The 18,859-nt window shown below is 44.8% G+C and overlaps 1 protein-coding gene across 4 annotated transcripts in view; it reads left to right on the top strand.

Moving 5' to 3' along the window:
• LOC124007309 (serine/threonine-protein kinase TAO1-like) overlaps positions 1–18,859 on the top strand; it is a 49,911-nt gene that overhangs the window by 31,033 nt on the left and 19 nt on the right. For 3 of the 4 annotated variants that reach the window (XM_046317776.1, XM_046317777.1, XM_046317775.1), the window contains 9 exons: positions 1,206–1,340; positions 1,895–2,131; positions 5,627–5,755; positions 11,518–11,601; positions 14,917–15,036; positions 16,605–16,844; positions 16,960–17,172; positions 18,015–18,197; positions 18,352–18,859. The exon at positions 18,352–18,859 is cut by the window's right edge and continues 19 nt beyond it. In XM_046317776.1, coding sequence (XP_046173732.1) covers positions 1,206–1,340; positions 1,895–2,131; positions 5,627–5,755; positions 11,518–11,601; positions 14,917–15,036; positions 16,605–16,844; positions 16,960–17,172; positions 18,015–18,197; positions 18,352–18,837 — 1,827 coding nt within the window. In that variant the 3' untranslated portion in view covers positions 18,838–18,859. Of the gene's footprint in view, positions 1–1,205; positions 1,341–1,525; positions 1,531–1,894; positions 2,132–5,626; positions 5,756–11,517; positions 11,602–14,916; positions 15,037–16,604; positions 16,845–16,959; positions 17,173–18,014; positions 18,198–18,351 lie in introns of those variants that run through there. The other variant, XM_046317779.1, reaches the window with a different exon arrangement.

Here is an 18,859-nt window from a genome sequence, read left to right as displayed (position 1 = left end):
TTTGATTTCTTTAACACATGTTTTTGGTTACTACATGATTCCGTATGTGTTATTTCATAGTTCTGATGTCTTCACTATTATTCTACAATGTAGAAAATAGTAAAAATAACGAAAAACCCTTGAATGAGTGCGTGTGTCTAAACTTCTGACTATTACTGTAGTCCAGACACAAATCTAGGTTTGCTACCCAAGCTGGCTGGTCGTTTGTTCTATCGGTTTGGCTGCCAGAGACGCGACCCAGTCGTTCAGTCTTTTTGTTCTGTGTTTATGGACGTGACCCAGTCGTTCGTTCGTAACGTTCTTATCCCTTGCTGGCTAGCCAACTACAGCTTAGTCACGTCAAACAGTGCAGCCAGAATAACAACAGCAGTGCAGCCAGAAGTAGCTGCATTTGCATTTTTTTAAGCCGTTGTCTAGTGACATTTATTTGGAGACATCCATAACAATGTGCTAATGATGTGCGATTTCACCTGGCATAGAAAATGTGTTTCTCATCAGGACAGTGTTGTTCAGAGGAGCTAGCCAACAACACAGCTAACACAATGACTAAAAACTGAAGCTGGGAAGACTGCTAACTATCTGCATTTTGTTTAGTTTGACCTGTTTTCTGTTGACATTTCTTTGTATATGTCCATAAAAACAATGATGATTTCGTCTGGCTGAGAAAAGCTTCCTGTCTATCTCGTCCCGACTCCCAACACATTCATTACTATGGGACCGCTGAGGATGGATTTTCGGCAGTGAAGCCATGTTGCAAATGTCAGAGAGACAGACAGCAAGGTTTATACAAGTCTCCGCTGTTGAAAACTAAATGTTAGTCTAAAAGAAATCTGAGATAATGTCTAGATGCTTTTTATAGTGGAGATCAAGTTTATAAATTGCCTGGCTGGGCTGTTGAGACAGTGGATTATGCAGTCCGATGGAACAGAGTAAATAGGAATTTTAATGTCATAGATTTAGCCGGTGGTAACTTGTGGAATAGACACTGGCTGGAATGCGGTTTTAACCAATCGTCCAGGATTAGACCCACACGTTGTATAAACTGCTATACATACCATAGATACACACACCACTTTACACACCTTGATACACACACCGCTATATTATATATATATATATATATATATATATATTACACACACACACACACACACACACACTGCATGTACACGTGATGTTGATAATGATGACAATGCCTTTGCCAGGAGGAAGAGGAGGGTAACCATGGTGACCCAGAGGTGCAGAGCCATCCCACAGAGCCCCCGGCCGCTCAACCCCCAAGGAAACACTACAGAGAACGCAACAGAGAACACTTCGCTACCATACGCACTGCCTCACTGGTGAGAACACACACACCTACACACACTGCCTCACTGGTGAGAACACACACACACACTGCCTCACTGGTGAGAACACACACACTGCCTCACTGGTGAGAACACACACACTGCCTCACTGGTGAGAACACACACACCTACACACACTGCCTCACTGGTGAGAACACACACACCTACACACACTGCCTCACTGGTGAGAACACACACACCTACACACACTGCCTCACTGGTGAGAACACACACACTGCCTCACTGGTGAGAACACACACACCTACACACACTGCCTCACTGGTGAGAACACACACACTGCCTCACTGGTGAGAACACACACACTGCCTCACTGGTGAGAACACACACACTGCCTCACTGGTGAGAACACACACACTGCCTCACTGGTGAGACATCTCTCTTTTATTCTGTTATTTTAATCTCTTTTTTTTAAACTCTTTCTCTAAATTCCAAAAACCACTCAAGTCCTTCAACAGGTGACACTATAGCAGAGACTATCACAACAGTAAGTTAACAGAACTCCCTCTCTACCTTTCTCTCCCCCCCAGGTGACTCGTGAGATGCAGGAGCACGAGCAGGACAGTGAGCTGAGGGAGCAGATGTCTGGCTATAAGAGGATGAGGCGGCAGCACCAGAAGCATCTGATGGGTCTGGAGAACAAGCTGAAGGCTGAGATGGACGAACACCGGCTCCGTCTGGACAAAGAGCTGGAGAGCCAGAGGAACAGCTTCGCCCAGGAGATAGAGAAACTGGTCAAGAGACACCAGGCTTCTATGGAGAAAGATGTACGGAGATAAGAGAGATATACACACACACGATTGATGTGTATATTTTTTTATTTTACTAGTCAAGTCAGTTAAGAACAAATTCTTAACATTATTATTATTATTAACATATTTGTGCTCCCCAACATTGTAAAACACACTTTAGAAGCTATAGAAGTGCCTTTATCAATGTGTACTTTTTGTTTTTTGCCAAGTATATTTTATTACAGTGACCTTAATGCATACGCATACGCAATCCAGGGTTTATACTGTATACTTCATTAATACACACACACACACACGGAGACAGAGAGAGAGATTGATACACACACACCACCGTTCAAAGGTTTCGGGTCACTTAGAAATGTCCTCATTTTCGAAAGAAAAGCGAACTTTTTTTGTCCATTATAATAACATCAAATTGATCAGAAATACAGTGTCGACATTGTTAATGTTGTAAATTACTATTGTAGCTGGAAACGGCTGATTAAAAAAAAGGAATATCTACATAGGCGTACAGAGGCCCATTATCAGCAACCATCACTCCTGTGTTCCAATGGCACGTTGTGTTAGCTAATCCAAGTTGATCATTTTTAAAGGCTAATTGATCATTAGAAAAACCTTTTGCAATTACATAAGCACAGCTGAAACTGTTGTGCTGATTTTAAAGAAGCAATAAAACTGTCCTCCTTTAGACTAGTTGAGTATCTGGAGCATCAGCATTTATTTGTGGGTTCGATTACAGGCTCAAAATGGCCAGAAACAAATAACTTTCTTCTGAAACTCGGCAGTCTATTCTTGTTCTGAGAAATGAAGGCTATTCTATGCGATAAATTGCCAAGAAACTGAAGATCTCCTACAACCTTGTGTACTAGGCAGAGTTGCAAAGAAAAAGCCATATCTCAGACTGGCCAATAAAAAGAAAATATTGAGATGGGTAAAGGAACACCGACATTGGACAGAGGAACTCTGCCTAGAAGGCCAGCATCCCGGAGTCTCCTCTTCACTGTTGACGTTGAGACTGGAATGTGTCCCTGAACAAAGGGGGTGTCAAAATCGAAAGTAACAGTCAGTATCTGGTGTGGCCACCAGCTGCTTTAAGTACTGCAGTGTGTCTCCTCCTTATGGACTTCACCAGATTTACCAGTTATTGCTGTGAGATGTTATCCCACTCTTCCACCAATGCACCTGCAAGTTCCCGGACAGTTCTGAGGGCAATGGCATTCACCCTCCGATCCAACAGGTCCCAGATGTGCTCAATGGGTTGGGGTCCAGGCTCTTCATTGGCCATGGCAGAACACTGACATTCCTGTCTTGCGGGAAGTCACGCACAGAACAAGCTGGTGGCATTGTCATGTCAGGATGAGCCTGCAGGAAGGGTACCACATGAGGGAGGAGGATGTCTTCCCTGTAACGCACAGCATTGATATTGCCTGCAATGACAACAAGCTCAGTCCGATGATGCTGTGACACACCGCCCCAGACCATGTTGGATTCTCCACCTTCAAATTTGATCCCGCTCCAGAGTACAGGCCTCGGTGTAACGCTCATTCCTTTGACATTAAATGCGAACCCGACCATCCCCCCGGTGAAACAAAATCACTACTTGTCAGCGAAGAGCACTTTTGCCAGTTCTGTCTGGTCCAGCGATGATGGGTTTCTGCCCATAGGCGACGTTGTTGCCGGTGATGTCTGGTGAGGACCTGCCCTACAAATAGGCCTACAAGCCATCAGTCCAGCCTCTCTCAGCCCATTGCGGACAGTCTGAGTACTGATGGAGTGATTTTGCATTCCTGGTGTAACTCGGCCAATTGTTGTTTCCATCCTGTACCTGTCCTGCAGTGTGATGTTCGGATGTACTGATCCTGTGCAGGTGTTGTTACACGTGGTCTGCCACTGCGAGGATGATCAGCTGTCCGTCCTGTCTCCCTGTAGCACTGTCTTAGGCGTCTCACAGTACAGACATACAATTTATGCAATTTTTTGCCCTGGCCACATCTGCAGTCCTCATGCTTCCTTGCAGCATGCCTAAGGCACGTTCACGCAGAAGAGCAGGGACTCTGGGCATCTTTCTTTTGGTGTTTTTCAGAGTCAGTAGAAAGGCCTCTTTAGTGTCCTATGTTTTCATAACTGTGACCTTAATTTCCAACCGTCTGTAAGCTGTTAGTGTCTTAAAGACAGTTCCACAGGTGCATGTTCATTCATTGTTTATGGTTCATTGAAGAAGCATGGAAAACAGTGTTTGAACCCTTTACAATGAAGATCTGTGAAGTTAATTGTATTTTTACGAATCATCTTTGAAAGACAGGGTCCTGAAAAAGGGACGTTTCTTTTTGGTGAGTTTTTTTCTACTTAATAGATTAATAGTGAAGACATCAACTATGAAGTAATACACATGGAAACATTTCATAACCAAAGAAGTGTTAAACAAATCCAAATATTTATTTTATATTTGAGGTTCTTCAAATAGCCACCTTTTGCCTGAAAATATATATATTTTTTAACATTTTATTTCACCTTTATTTAACCAGGTAGGCCAGTTGAGAACAAGTTCTCATTTACAACTGCGACCTGGCCAAGCTAAAGCGATGCAGTGCGGAAAAACAACACAGTTACACATAAACAACCGTACAGTCAATAACACAATAGAAAATTATATGTACAGTGTGTGCAAATGTAGAAGAGTAGGGAGGTGAAATAATTAACATGATAGATGTGAAAAAGAGAATGAGGTAGTCTATATTGTAATGGACCTATATTTTTTTTATTTCTCTTGTTATTTTACCAGGTAAGTTGACTGAGAACACGTTCTCATTTACAGCAACAACCTGGGGAGAGGGATGAATGAGCCAATTGTAAACTGGGGATTATTAGGTGACCATGATGGTTTGAGGGCCAGATTGGGAATTTAGCCCTGACACCAGGGTTAACACTCCTACGATAAGTGCCATGGGATCTTTAACGACCTCAAAGAGTCAGGACACCCGTTTAACGTCCCATCTGAACAACAGCACCCTACACAGGGCAGTGGGATATTTTTTAGACCAGAGGAAAGAGTGCCTCCTACTGGCCCTCCAACACCACTTCCAGCAGCATCTGGTCTCCCATCCAGGAACTGACCAGAACCAACCCTGCTTAGCTTCAGAAGCAAGCCAGCAGTGGTATGCTGCTGTCTTACATACAGTATCTATATTATAATGGAACTATATACAGTATCTATATTGTAATGGACCTATATACAATGCCTATATATTAAAAAAATTACTGTCCATTTTCTGGCCTGTAAATTGGTTGATTGAATTTATAAATCCTGATTTGGCCCTCCAGTCTTAGCTGCTATACTCTCCCCACACAGAGGACAATGAGAACTTCATACATTGCAACTCCTGTTCATGCAGTTTTCTCTCTTTGTGTGTGTGTGTGTGTGTGTGTGTGTGTGTGTGTGTGTGTGTGTGTGTGTGTGTGTGTGTGTGTGTGTGTGTGTGTGTGTGTGTGTGTGTGTGTGTGTGTGCGCAGGCAAAGACATTTAACAACGATGAGAAGAAGTTCCAGCAGCACATTCAGGTCCAACAGAAGAAGGAACTCAGCAGCTTCCTGGAGTCTCAGAAACGAGAGTACAAACTACGCAAGGAGCAGCTTAAAGAGGTACACACACACACACACACACACACACACACACACACACACACACAGTGCATTCGGAAAGTATTCAGACCCTTTCTCTTTTTCCACATATCTATCAAATCTACACAATACTCCATGATGACAAAGCGAAAACAGGTTTTTAGAAATGCTTGCAGAAAATACCTTATTTACGTACAGTTGAAGTCGGAAGTTTACATACACTTAGGTTGTAGTCATTAAAACTAGTTTTTCAACCATTCTACAAATGTCTTGTTAACAAACTATAGTTTTGGCAAGTCGGTTAGGACATCTACTTTGTGCATGACACAAGTCATTTTTCCAACACTTGTTTACATACAGATTATTTAATTTATAATCCACTGTATCACAATTCCAGTGGGTCAGAAGTTTACATACACTATGTTGACTGCCTTTAAACCGCTTGGAAAATTCCAGAAAATGATGTCATGGCTTTAGAAGCTTCACATCATTTGAGTCAATTGGAGGTCTACTTGTGGATGTATTTCAGTGCCTCTTTGCTTGACATCATGAGCAAATCAGAAGACAAAAAATTGTGGACCTCCACAAGTCTGGTTCATCCTTGAGAGCAATTTCCAAACGCCTGAAAGTACCACGTTCATCTGTGCAAACAATAGTACGCAAGTATAAACACCATGGGACCACGCAGCCGTCATACCGCTCAGGACGGAGACGCGTTCTGTCTCCTGGAGATGAATGTACTTTGGTGCAAAAAGTGCAAATCAATCCCAGAACAACAGCAAAGGATCTTGTGACGATGCTGGAGGAAACAGGTACAAACATATCTATATCCACAGTAAAATGAGTCCTATATCAACATAACATGAAAGGCCGCTCAGCAAGGAAGCAGCCACTGCTCCAAAACCGCCATAAAATATTCAGACTATGGTTTGCAACTGCTCATGGGGACAAAGATTGTAGTTTTTGGAGAAATGTCCTCTGTTCTGATGAAACAAAATTAGAACTGTTTGGCCATAATGACCATCATTGTGTTTGGAGGGAAAAGGGGGCGGCCAAAGAACACCATCCCAACTGTGAAGCACAGGGGTGGCAGCATCATGTTATGGGGGTGCTTTGCTGCAAGAGGGACTGGTGCACTTCACAAAATATATGACATCATGAGGCAGGAAAATGATGTGGATATATTGAAGCAACATCTCAAGACATCAGTCAGGAAGTTAAAGCTTGGTCGCAAATGGGTCTTCCAAATGGACAATGACCCCACGCATACTTCCAAAGTTGTGGCAAAATGGCTTAAGGACAACAAAGTCAAGGTATTCGTGTGGCCATCACAAAGCCCTGACCTCAATCCCATAAAAAATGTGTGGGCAGAACTGAAAAAGCGTGTGCGAGCAAGGAGGCCTACAAACCTGACTCATTTAAACCAGCTCTGTCAGGAGGAATGGGTCAAAATTCACCCAACTTATTGTGGGAAGCTTGTGGAAGGCTACCTGAAACATTTGATCCAAGTTAAGCAATTTAAAGGCAATGCTGCCAAATACTAATTGAGTGTATGTAAACTTCTGACCCACTGGGAATGTGATGAAATAAATAAAAGATGAAATAAATAATTCTCTACTATTATTCTGACATTTCACATTCTTAAAATAAAGTGGTGATCCTAACTGACCTAAGACAGGGAATTTTTTACCAGGATTAAATGTTAGGAATTGTGAAAAACTGAGTTTAAATGTATTTGGCAAAGGTGTATGTAAGCTTCTGACTTCAACTAAGTTTTCAGACCCTTTGCTATGAGACTTGATGCATCCTGTTTCCATTGATCATCCTTGATGTTTCCACAACTTAAAGTGATTGGACATGATTTGTCTATATATGGTTGTTGACAGTGCATGTCAAAGCAAAAACCAAGCCATAAGCTCAAAGGAATTGTCCATAGAGCTCCAAGACAGGATAAGGAATTCTCAGAGACAGGATTGTGTCTCGGCACAGATCTGGGGAAGGGTACCAAAAAAATGTCTGCAGCATTGAAGGTCCCCAAGATCACAGTGGCCTCCATTATTCTTAAATGGTATAAGTTTGTTACCATCATGACTTTTCCTTTTGCTGGCCGCTCAACCAAACTGAGCTGTCAGGGGAGAAGGGCCTTGGTCAGGGAGGTGACCAAGAACCTGATGGTCACTGACAGAGCTCCAGAGTTCCTCTGTGGAGATGGGAGAACCTTCCAGAAGGACAACCATCTCTGCAGCACTCGACCAATCACGCCTTTATGGTAGAGTGGCCAGACTGGATCCACTCCTCAGTAAAAGGCACATAACAGCCTGCTTGAGGTTTGCCAATAGTCACCTTCAAGGGCTCAAAACATTAGAAACCAGATTCTTTGGTCTGATGAAACCAAGATTGAACTCTTTGGCCTGAATGCCAAGCGTCATGTCTGGAGGAAACCTAGCACCATCCATACGGTGAAGCATGGTGGTGGCAGCATCATGCTGTGGGGATGCGTTTTAGCAGCAGGGACTGGGAGACTAGTCAGGATCGAGGCAAAGATGAACGGAGCAAAGTATAGAGAGATCCTTGATGAAAACCTGCTCCAGATTGCTCAGGACCTAACTGGGGTGACGGTTCACCTTCTGACAGGACAACGACCCTAAGCACACATCCAAGACAGCGCAGGAGAGGCTTTGGGACAAGTCTCTGAATGTCCTTGAGTGGCCCAGCCACAGCCCGGACTTGAACCCGATCGAACATCACTGGAGTGACCTGAAAATAGCTGATAGAGCTTGAAAGGATCTGCAGAGAAGAATGGAAGATAATACCCAAATACAGGAGTGCCAAGCTTGTAGCGTCATAACCAAGAAGACTCCAGGCTGTAATTGCTGTCAAAGACACTTCAACAAAGTACTGAGTATAGGGTCTGAATAATTATGTAAATGTGATATTTAAGTTTTTGCTTTCTCATTTTGCGTGAGATTGATAAAAGAAAAGGGACATGTAATCCATGTTAGAATTAGTTAGTTAATTAATGAAACAAAGTATAAAAGTCTAGGGGTCTGAATACACACACACACACACACACACACACACACACACACACACACACACACACACACACACACACACACACACACACACACACACACACACACACACACACACACACACACACAGGTAACGCTGCTTCGTGGGTGAACAGGGACAAGCACTACTTCGCGCCCCTCGTTCGAGCCCAGTGAGGGACAGGAACAGGGATGGAAGCAACACTGTTACATTGATGCTCCTGACCCGGATCACTCAGTTGGGCTTTGCCCGGCTGCTGGGGTTGCTGCGGAGACCAGGTCAAAGGAGGGTGAGTTTAGCCGATATGGAACGGCTAGCTAGGTAGCTGTTACTGCGTGGTAGACTAGTAGTGTCCATCTTTGCCGTCAACCAATCTAGACCTAGAAGTAGTTCTGAAGGACCATGGCTTCAGTAGCACCCTGGGTAATGGTCCATTTATATTGGAGGGATGCGGGCCAAATTTAATCACCAGAGCTTTATATGGAAATTACAGCTTGGAGAAGTCTAGTCGTGCGTGACCGTCCTTCCAAAATCTTGTCTTGACTGTTGGAAGTCTGAGGAATTTCATTATTTGGATTTTGCGATTTGAATGGGATTGCTGATATTCAATGCTCGCAATTGATTGGCTCTGAGTAGAAATGTGGTTTTCCCTCAGGAGAGGCATTTCCTTTTCCCGGACAACCTTTTAGTAGCCTGTGTCATATGCTGCCTGTTGCAAATCAGAATCACAAACTGTTAGGAGCTCTACCAGTGCAAATATGTGATTGGTTTGGTAAGTGGCAACTTATTGCAACTAGTTTCTGTCTAGACCCCACCCCTTTTTATCTTCTTCCTGAGGAGAGTTTCACCAGTCTGAGGCTGGGAGCAATAGGACTGCACATCTGATATATATATATATATACACTGCTCAAAAAAATAAAGGGAACACCAAAATAACACATCCTAGATCTGAATGAATGACATATTCTTATTAAATACTTTTTTCTTTACATAGTTGAATGTGCTGACAACAAAACCACACACAAATTATCAATGGAAATCAAATTTATCAACCCATGGAGGTCTGGATTTGGAGTCGCACTCAAAATTAAAGTGGAAAACCACACTACATGCTGAACCAACTTTGATGTAATGTCCTTAAAACAAGTCAAAGTGAGGCTCATGAGTGTGTGTGGCCTCTACGTTCCTGTATGACCTCCCTACAACGCCCGGGCATGCTCCTGATGAGGTGGCGGATGGTCTCCTGAGGGATCTCCTCCCAGACCTAGACTAAAGCATCCGCCAACTCCTGGACAGTCTGTGGTGGAGCGAGACATGATGTCCCAGATGTGCTCAATTGGATTCAGGTCTGGGGAACGGGCGGGCCAGTCCATAGCATCAATGCCTTCCTTTTGCAGGAACTGCTGACACACTCCAGCCACATGAGGTCTAGCATTGTCTTGCATTAGGATGAACCCAGGGCCAACCGCACCAGCATATGGTCTCACAAGGGGTCTGAGGGTCTCATCTCGGTACCTAATGGCAGTAAGGCTACCTCTGGCGAGCACATGGAGGGCTGTGCGGCCCCCCAAAGAAATGCCACCCCACACCATGACTGACCCACCGCCAAACCGGTCATGCTGGAGGATGTTGCAGGCAGCAGAACATTCTCCACGGCGTCTCCAGACTCTGTCACATGTGCTCAGTGTGAATCTGCTTTCATCTGTGAAGAGCACAGGGCGCCAGTGGCGAATTTGCCACTCTTGGTGTTCTCTGGCAAATGCCAAACGTCCTGCACGGTGTTGGGCTGTAAGCACAACCCCCACCTGTGGACTTCAGGCCCTCATACCACCCTCATAGAGTCTGTTTCTGACCGTTTGATTAGACACATGCACATTTGTGGCCTGCTGGAGGTCATTTTGCAGGGCTCTGGCAGTGCTTCTCCTGCTCCTCCTTGCACAAAGGCGGAGGTAGCGGTCCTGCTGCTGGGTTGTTGCTCTCATACGGCCTCCACGTCTCGTGATGTACTGGTCTGTCTCCTGGTAGCGCCTCCATGTGCTGGACACTACGCTGACAGACACAGCAAACCTTTTTGCCACAGCTCGCATTGATGTGCCATCCTGGATGAGCTGCACTACCTGAGCCACTTGTGTGGGTTGTAGACTCCGTCTCATGCTACCACTAAAGTGAAAGCACCGCCAGCATTCAAAAGTCACCAAAACATCAGCCAGGAAGCATAGGAACTGAGAAGTGGTCCTTCGGTCACCACCTGCAGAACCACTCCTTTATTGGGGGTGTCTTGCTAATTGCCTATAATTTCCACCTGTTGTCTATTCCATTTGCACAACAGCATGTGAAATTTATTGTCAATCAGTGTTGCTTCCTAAGTGGACAGTTTGATTTCACAGAAGTGTGATTGACATGGAGTTACATTGTGTTGTTTAAGTGTTCCCTTTATTTTTTTGAGCAGTGTATATAAATGTATAACCTTAATTTAACTATACACTATATTTATATATCATATATTATATATATATCAACTTAAAAGGATAGTTCACACAAATTACAGAATGACTTTGTTAAGAATTTTATTTTGTAATTTAGCACTGCTTTTTAGGTGATGGGTTCAGAGGGTCCCTGGTTCAAGCGAACGCACGCGCGTAAAAACACACACACACACACAACGTGGAACAGGACCTGGTACAAGAGATGTACACACACACACACACTCACTTCTCTCTGTCCTGTAGGAGTTGAGTGAGAACCAGTCAACCCCTAAGAAGGAGAAGCAGGAGTGGCTGTCCAAGCAGAAGGAGAACATCCAGCACTTCCAGGTACAGTACAAGTTACATCAACGCAAATGACTGGTTAGTCGAGGTCATTTGTAGATGTAAGTAGGGGTAAAGTGACTACGTATAGAAAATAAACAGCGAGTTGCAGCAGCGTAAAAACAAAAGGGTCAATGCAAACAGTCTGGGTGGCCATTTTGATTAATTGTTCAGCAGTTTTATGGCTTGGGGGTAGAAGCTGTTAAGGAGCCTTTTGGACCTAGGATTGGCGCTCCGGTCGCAAAGAGAATACTCTATGACACGGGTGACTGGTGTCTTTGACAATTTTTTTTGGTCCTTCCTCTGACACCGCCTAGTATTTTGGTCCTGGATTGTAGGAAGCTTGTCCCCAGTGATGTACTGGGTCCATACGCACTACCCTCTGTAGCGCTTTACGGTCGGATGCTTAGCGGTTGCCATACCGTTCAGGGATGCAAGCAGTCAAGATGCGTTTTGCAGACCGCACCACTCTCTGGAGAGCTCTGCGGTTGTGGGTAGGGATGCAGGATATATTGGTGAACATATCGGAATTGGGCCGATATTAGCTAAAAATGGCAACTCTCATTCACACCCGGATGTGATACAGCCTGTACTCGAACCAGGGACTGTAGTGACGCCTCTTGCACTGAGATGCAGTGCCTTAGACAGCTGCATCCATGTGTGTGTGTTAACTATTTAATTGTACTAGAATGCTTAAAAGGCTGCAAAAATGTATATCGCCATTGTTTTTTTGTCAAGGAAAATATTGGTGTCGGCCAAAAAATGTCATATCGGTGTATCACTAGTTGTGGGCAATGCAGTTGCCGTTCCAGGGGGTGATACCGCCCGACAGGATGCTCTTGATTGTGCACCTGTAAAAGTTAGTGAGGGTTTTAGGTGACAAGACAAATTCTTTCAGCCTCCTGAGGTTGAAGAGGCTGTGTTTGGCCTTCTTCACCACACTGTCTCTGTACCATTTCAGTTTGTCGGTGACATGTACACAAAGGAACTTAAAACGTTCCACCTTCTCCACTGCTGTCCCATCGATGTAGATAGGGGGCTGCTCCCTCTGCTGTTTCCTGAAGTCCACGATCATCTCTTGTTTTGCTGACATTGAGTGAGAGGTTATTTTCGTGATACCACACTCCGAGGGCACTCACCTTCTTCTTGTAGGCTGTCTCGTTGTTATTGGTAATCAAGCCTACCACTGTAGTGTCGTCTGCAAACTTGATGATTGAGTTGGAGGCGCGTGCATGGCCATGTAGTCGTGGGTGAACAGGGAGTACAGGAGGGGGTTGAGATCGCAAACTTGTGGGGCCCCAGTGCTGAGGATCAGTGGAGTGGAGATGTTGTTTCCTACCTCCACCACCTGGAAGCGGCTCATCAGTAAGTCCAGGGCCGAGTTGCACAGGGAGGGGTTCAGACCGGGGGACTCAAGTTTAATGATGAGCTTGGAGGGTACTATGGTGTTGAATGCTGAGCTGTAGTCAATGTACAGCATTCTTACAAAGGTATTCCTCTTGTCCAGGTGGGATAGGGCAGTGTGCAGTGTGATGGCGATTGCATTGTCTGTGGACCTATTAGGGCTGTAAGCAAATTGAAGTGGGTCTAGGGTGACAGGTAGGGTGATCTTTGCATAGTCTCGCAAAGCATTTCATGATGACAGAAGTGAGTGCTACGGGGCAATAGTCATTTAGTTCAATTACCTTGGCTTTCTTGGGGACAGTAACAATGGTGGCCATCTTGAAGCATGTGGAGACCGCAGATTGAGATAGGGATTGGTTGAATATGTCCGTAAACGCACCAGCCAGCTGGTCTGCGCATGGTCTGAGGACTTGGCTAGGGTTGCCGTCTGGGCTTGCAAGGGTTAACGCTTTTAAATGTTTTACTTACGTCGGCCACGGAGAATGGGAGCCCACAGTCTTTGGTAGCGGCCGCGTCGGTGGCATTATATTGTCCTCAAAGCGGGCAAAGAAGTTGTTGAATTTGTCTGGAAGCAAGACGTCGATGTTCGCGATGAGGCTGGTTTTCTTTTTGTAATGCATCGCTGAAGTTAGAGTAGCAGTAGTCGAGCGTGTTACTCGCTCATGTACTGCAATCGATATGCTGATAGAATTTAGGTAGCTTTGTTAAAATCCCCAGATATATGGTTTCCAGTTTGCATAAAGTCCAATGAAATTCCTGGTCTTGGTATCCGCTTGTGGGGGAATATACACGGCTCTGACAATAACGGAGGAGAGTTCTCTTGGGAGATAATATGGTCGGCATTTGATTGTGAGGAATTCTAGGTCAGGTGAACAAAAGGACTTGAGTTCCTGTATGTTTATACCATTACATAGTTTTTAATCAAGGACATACACCCCCTCCCTTCTTCTTACCGGAGAGATGTTTATTTGTCGGCGCGATGCACTGAAAGTCCTGTTTACTGTTCTGACTCCGACAGCATGTCCCAAACTTGCCATGTTTCCGTGAAAGAGTATGTTACAATCCCGGATATCTCTTTGGAAAGCAACTCTTGCTCTAATTTTATCAACGTTGTTAGCGATATGACTGGACATTAACGAGTAATATACTCTGAAGTGGTGGGTGGTGTGTGCACATCCGAAGCCTCACTAGGAGACCGCTCTGGCACGCTCTCCTCCGGTGGCGTTGTTTTGAGTCGGCCTCTGGAATTAGTTGGAATTCCCTGGGAGGTGCAGACAAAGGATCCGTTTTGGGAAAGTCGTATTCCTGGTCGTAGTGCTGGTTGTTCTGGTAAGTTGACGTCTCTCTGATATCCAATAGTTCTTCCCGGCTGTATGTAATAACACTTAAGGTTTTCTGGGCTAACAATGTCAGAAATAATACATGAACAACCAAAAATACTGCAGTTTCCTAAAGGACTAGAAGCGGAGCTGCCGTCTCTATCGGCACCATCTTTGAGAACAATTGGTTACTTTTTCCACCATTGGTTCGTGGTGGTAAATAGAAGGCTACGAATAATATAGATGATTTCTCTCTTGGTAGATAAACTGTATACCACACTATCATGAGGTATTCTACCCTCAGGCGAGCAATACCTCGAGACTTCTGCTATTGTTGTACTCTCTCCATGTATCTGTCTATAAATGTATGGTATGTTTCTTGTATTATTAATTGATGTATGTGAAGTACTTTGTACTGCGTTTTTATGGTACAAAATGTACTATATAAGATATTATACAATATATACCGGAGCAGACGCTTTTATCCAAAGCAACTTAGTCATTCCTGAGCGGGAATCGAATCCACAACCCTTGGTGTTGCAAGATGCATTACCAACTGAGCCACACTGTTTAAGTAAAGTTTGATGTAATTTATCAGGCTGAGGAGGAAGCCAACTTGTTGAGGAGACAGCGGCAGTACCTGGAGCTGGAGTGTCGACGCTTTAAACGGAGGATACTCATTGCCAGGCACAACGTGGAGCAGGACCTGGCACGAGAGGTACACACACGCAAACACACATCATTCCTATTCACCTCCAAAGGACATGACAGGTTATCCTGGGAGGCAGGTAACACATTTCCATTTAACCCCCCCCACGTTCAGCTGGAAGGTGGCGCATGGAACGCAAAAATATTCCTAAAAATATTTAACCTCCACACATTAACAAGTCCAATGGCTCAAATGAAAGATAAACACCTTGTTTATCTACCCAGCAAGTCAGATTTCTAAAATGTTTTACGGCGAAAACATAGCACATATTTATGTCAAACCACCACCGAAGACACAGCTAATTTGCATAGCCAAGTTGAAAAAAATATGCAATCAACAAACGCAGGATTAAAAGAAAAATAATGCACTAACCTTTTGAAATCTTCATCAGATGACAGTAATATAAAATGTTACACAGTACATTTATGTTTTTTTAAATAATATGCTATATATATCCATAAATCTCTGTTTACAATGATGCATCGTTCAAAAAAAGGCTACTCAAATGTCCTGAGAAATGACGATAGCTCCGGCAGATAACGTCAGCTAACAAGGAATACACATCATAAACTTTGACTAAATATGCATGTTCGACATATATATAGTTAGATACACTTCTTCTGAATGCAATCGCTTTGTTACATTTATTTTTAACGTTACAGGTTTCGTTCACTAGGCTATACTATGAGTCGGCGCTCAAAAAGTAGCATTATGGCTCCTCTATCTTGGAGTCCACAGAAACCCAAATTTACCACATAAATATTCCCTTACCTTTGCTGTTCTTCCATCAGAAGACCTGGAAGTAATTATACTTACCAAAAACAGCGTTTAGTTTTGCAGTCTGTGTCTTTCGGTTCTCAAACACGACACATTTAGGTTGAAATGTAGCCAAAAGTCAAGTGGATGCGCACCAAAACGTCGAACTTACATATTATATGTCGACTAAACTTGTCAAACTAAGTTCATAATCAAGCTTTAACATGTTATAAAGGTGTACAGCAATCGTGAGGACGAACAGAAACGCATGCATTGTATAATCGATCTTGGAAAAAAGACAGGACCGGAGCAGAGCGCGCATGAGAGTGACCTGTTTTTTCACGTGACCGAAAGGTTTCGGCCCGCCAAAACTCTCGTGAGCATGCGATTCTCACAATGAGAATCCCCATTGAAAGCTGAGATCGCGCTGAAGACAAAGAGACTGTTCCCAGACCTGTAGGTGCTTGGGAAGGGTGGGGGCGATGACGTCAAAGTTGGGCCAACTTTTCTGATGACAAGAGAGAGTTTGGGAGAATGACTGCCCTGAGAGTTCTGCTTTACATACAGACATAATTTAAACGGTTTTAGAAGCTTTAGAGTGTTTTCTATTCAATAATATTTTTTATTTGCATATATTAGCAAACTTGGACAAAAATTTTTGTTTACTATGGGCACGCAATTACTCCGGCGGGGGCAGTAAACAGCCCTATCCCCAAGAGGTTTTTAAACATGTGTAAAAAACACAACTGTACAAAAGTGTGAAACCCTAAATTATTGTTATATTACTTGTCATTCAATCTCTCTTCATCTCCCTCTCTCAGGAGTTGAATAAGCGTCAGACCCAGAAGGACTTGGAACATGCCATGCTGCTCAGACATCACGAGTCGATGCAGGAGCTGGAGTTCAGACATCTGGGAACCATCCAGAAGATGAGGGCGGAGCTTATCAGGACACAGCACCAGACAGAACTGACCAATCAGCTGGAGTACAACAAGAGGAGGGAGAGAGAGCTGAGACGCAAACACGTCATGGAGGTCCGACAGCAGCCCAAGAGTTTAAAGGTCAGGAACACACAGACACTGGCATACACACATACCCACACACACACACACACACACACACACACACATACCACACACACACACCTATTTTACGGTCCCCCACTCCCTCCCCCAGTCTAAGGAGCTGCAGATTAAGAAGCAGTTCCAGGACACGTGTAAGATCCAGACACGTCAGTACAAGGCCCTGAGGAACCACCTGTTGGAGAGCACTCCCAAGGCTGACCACAAGGCGGTGCTCAAGAGGCTGAAGGAGGAGCAGACCAGGAAACTGGCCATCCTGGCCGAGCAGTATGACCACTCTATCAACAACATGCTGTCCACACAGGCTGTGAGTACCACACGCACACACACACTGTTGTCTCTCTAAACAGGTACTAGGCAGGATAGCCTAGTGGTTAGAGCGTTGGACTAGTAACCGGAAGGTTGCAAGTTCAAATCCCTGAGCTGACAAGGTACAAATCTGTTGTTCTGCCCCTGAACAGGCAGTTAACCCACTGTTCCTAGGCCGTCATTGAAAAATAAGAATTTGTTCTTAACTGACTTGCCTAGTTAAATAAAGGTAAAATAAATAAATCAATAAAACACAGGCAATTTAAAATCTACTTTTTGAGAAGACTTACTAAATATATAGTCCTTAACCCCAAGGGGCTACTGTTTGTGGTAGGGCTGCATAATTCAAAATCGCAATATTGACATGTGCAATCCATATTGCGAGTGATCCATATCGCATGGAATTGTTTAAATGCTGCTCAGCTGCGTGCTATATCAATTTTTTATATTTATTATTGTTGACTGTTTTTGTAGTGTCTTTCCCACTCCTCTCAGACACCAAGCCCCGCCCCCTGTCAATCAAGCAGCGCTGTTTATCCTCCTCGCTGTTCGATGCAGTTCTCTTGGTGTTCTGTTCGGTAAAATGATTGTTCCAAACAAGAACGATGCTGGTTTCCACTTTGCTTCGTCATTCTATTTCTATTTCTTTCCTCCAAGTGTGTGATCTACATTGCAAGTAAAAACAAAAGTACATTTTTTGGGGGGGGGGGGGGGCCCATATCGTGCTGCTCTAGTTTGTAGCATATTGCTAAAACTATCCAATGATTTCAGATCTATTTACTGCTGGTCTCCACCTTTGTTTTGTCCCCATGCCCTCTCTCCACCCTTCTCCCTCCCCAGCTGCGATTGGACGAGGCCCAGGAAGGGGAGTGTCAGGTGCTGAGGATGCAGCTGCAGCAGGAGTTGGAGCTGCTGAACGCCTACCAGAGTAAGATCAAGATGCAGACAGAAGCCCAGCACGACAGAGAGAGGAAGGATCTGGAGCAGAGGGTGTCGCTCCGCAGGGCTCTTCTGGAACACAAGGTAGGGACTGTGTGTGTGTGTGTGTGTGTGTGTGTGTGTGTGTGTGTGTGTGTGTGTGTGTGTGTGTGTGTGTGTGATTTAGTAGGTGTTGGCATCGCTGTGTGTTTCTGACGGTCTCTCGTCCCCATCTCTCTCTCTCTGTTTGTGTCTCCAGATTGAGGAGGAGATGCTGTCTCTGCAGAACGAGCGTGTGGAGCGTATCAGGTCCCTGTTGGAGCGCCAGGCCAGAGAGATAGAGGCCTTTGACTCAGAGTCCATGAGACTAGGCTTCAGCAACATGGTCCTGTCAAACCTGCAGGGCTCTGGCTCAGACACACAGGGCAGCCCAGGGGGGTGGGGAGGAGGGGGGTCCGGACTGTCTCATCATGGTCACAGCCACCACCAGGGGGGGACCAGCTCCCAGCAGCCGTGGGGTCACCCTGTGCTCGCTGGGGGTTCCCCTCCCTGGAGCCTGCATCAGCCCTCTGGGGGAGGGAGTCAGAGGGGGAGTGTGGGAGGGGTGGTGGGTGGGGCCAGGAACAGCCCCCAGGCTATGAGGAGGGCGTCGACATCAGGAGGGGGGCGGAGCGAACAGGCGATGAGCATGAGCGCCAGCATCACCTCTCAGATCTCCAACGGATCACACCTGTCATACACCTAGACACACACACACACACATCTAC

This window comes from Oncorhynchus gorbuscha, linkage group LG20, assembly GCF_021184085.1.
Source record: "Oncorhynchus gorbuscha isolate QuinsamMale2020 ecotype Even-year linkage group LG20, OgorEven_v1.0, whole genome shotgun sequence".
Classification (NCBI taxonomy): domain Eukaryota; kingdom Metazoa; phylum Chordata; class Actinopteri; order Salmoniformes; family Salmonidae; genus Oncorhynchus; species Oncorhynchus gorbuscha.
Note: the sequence above shows the minus strand (reverse complement) of the source record. Positions and strands in the feature narration are given on the sequence as shown.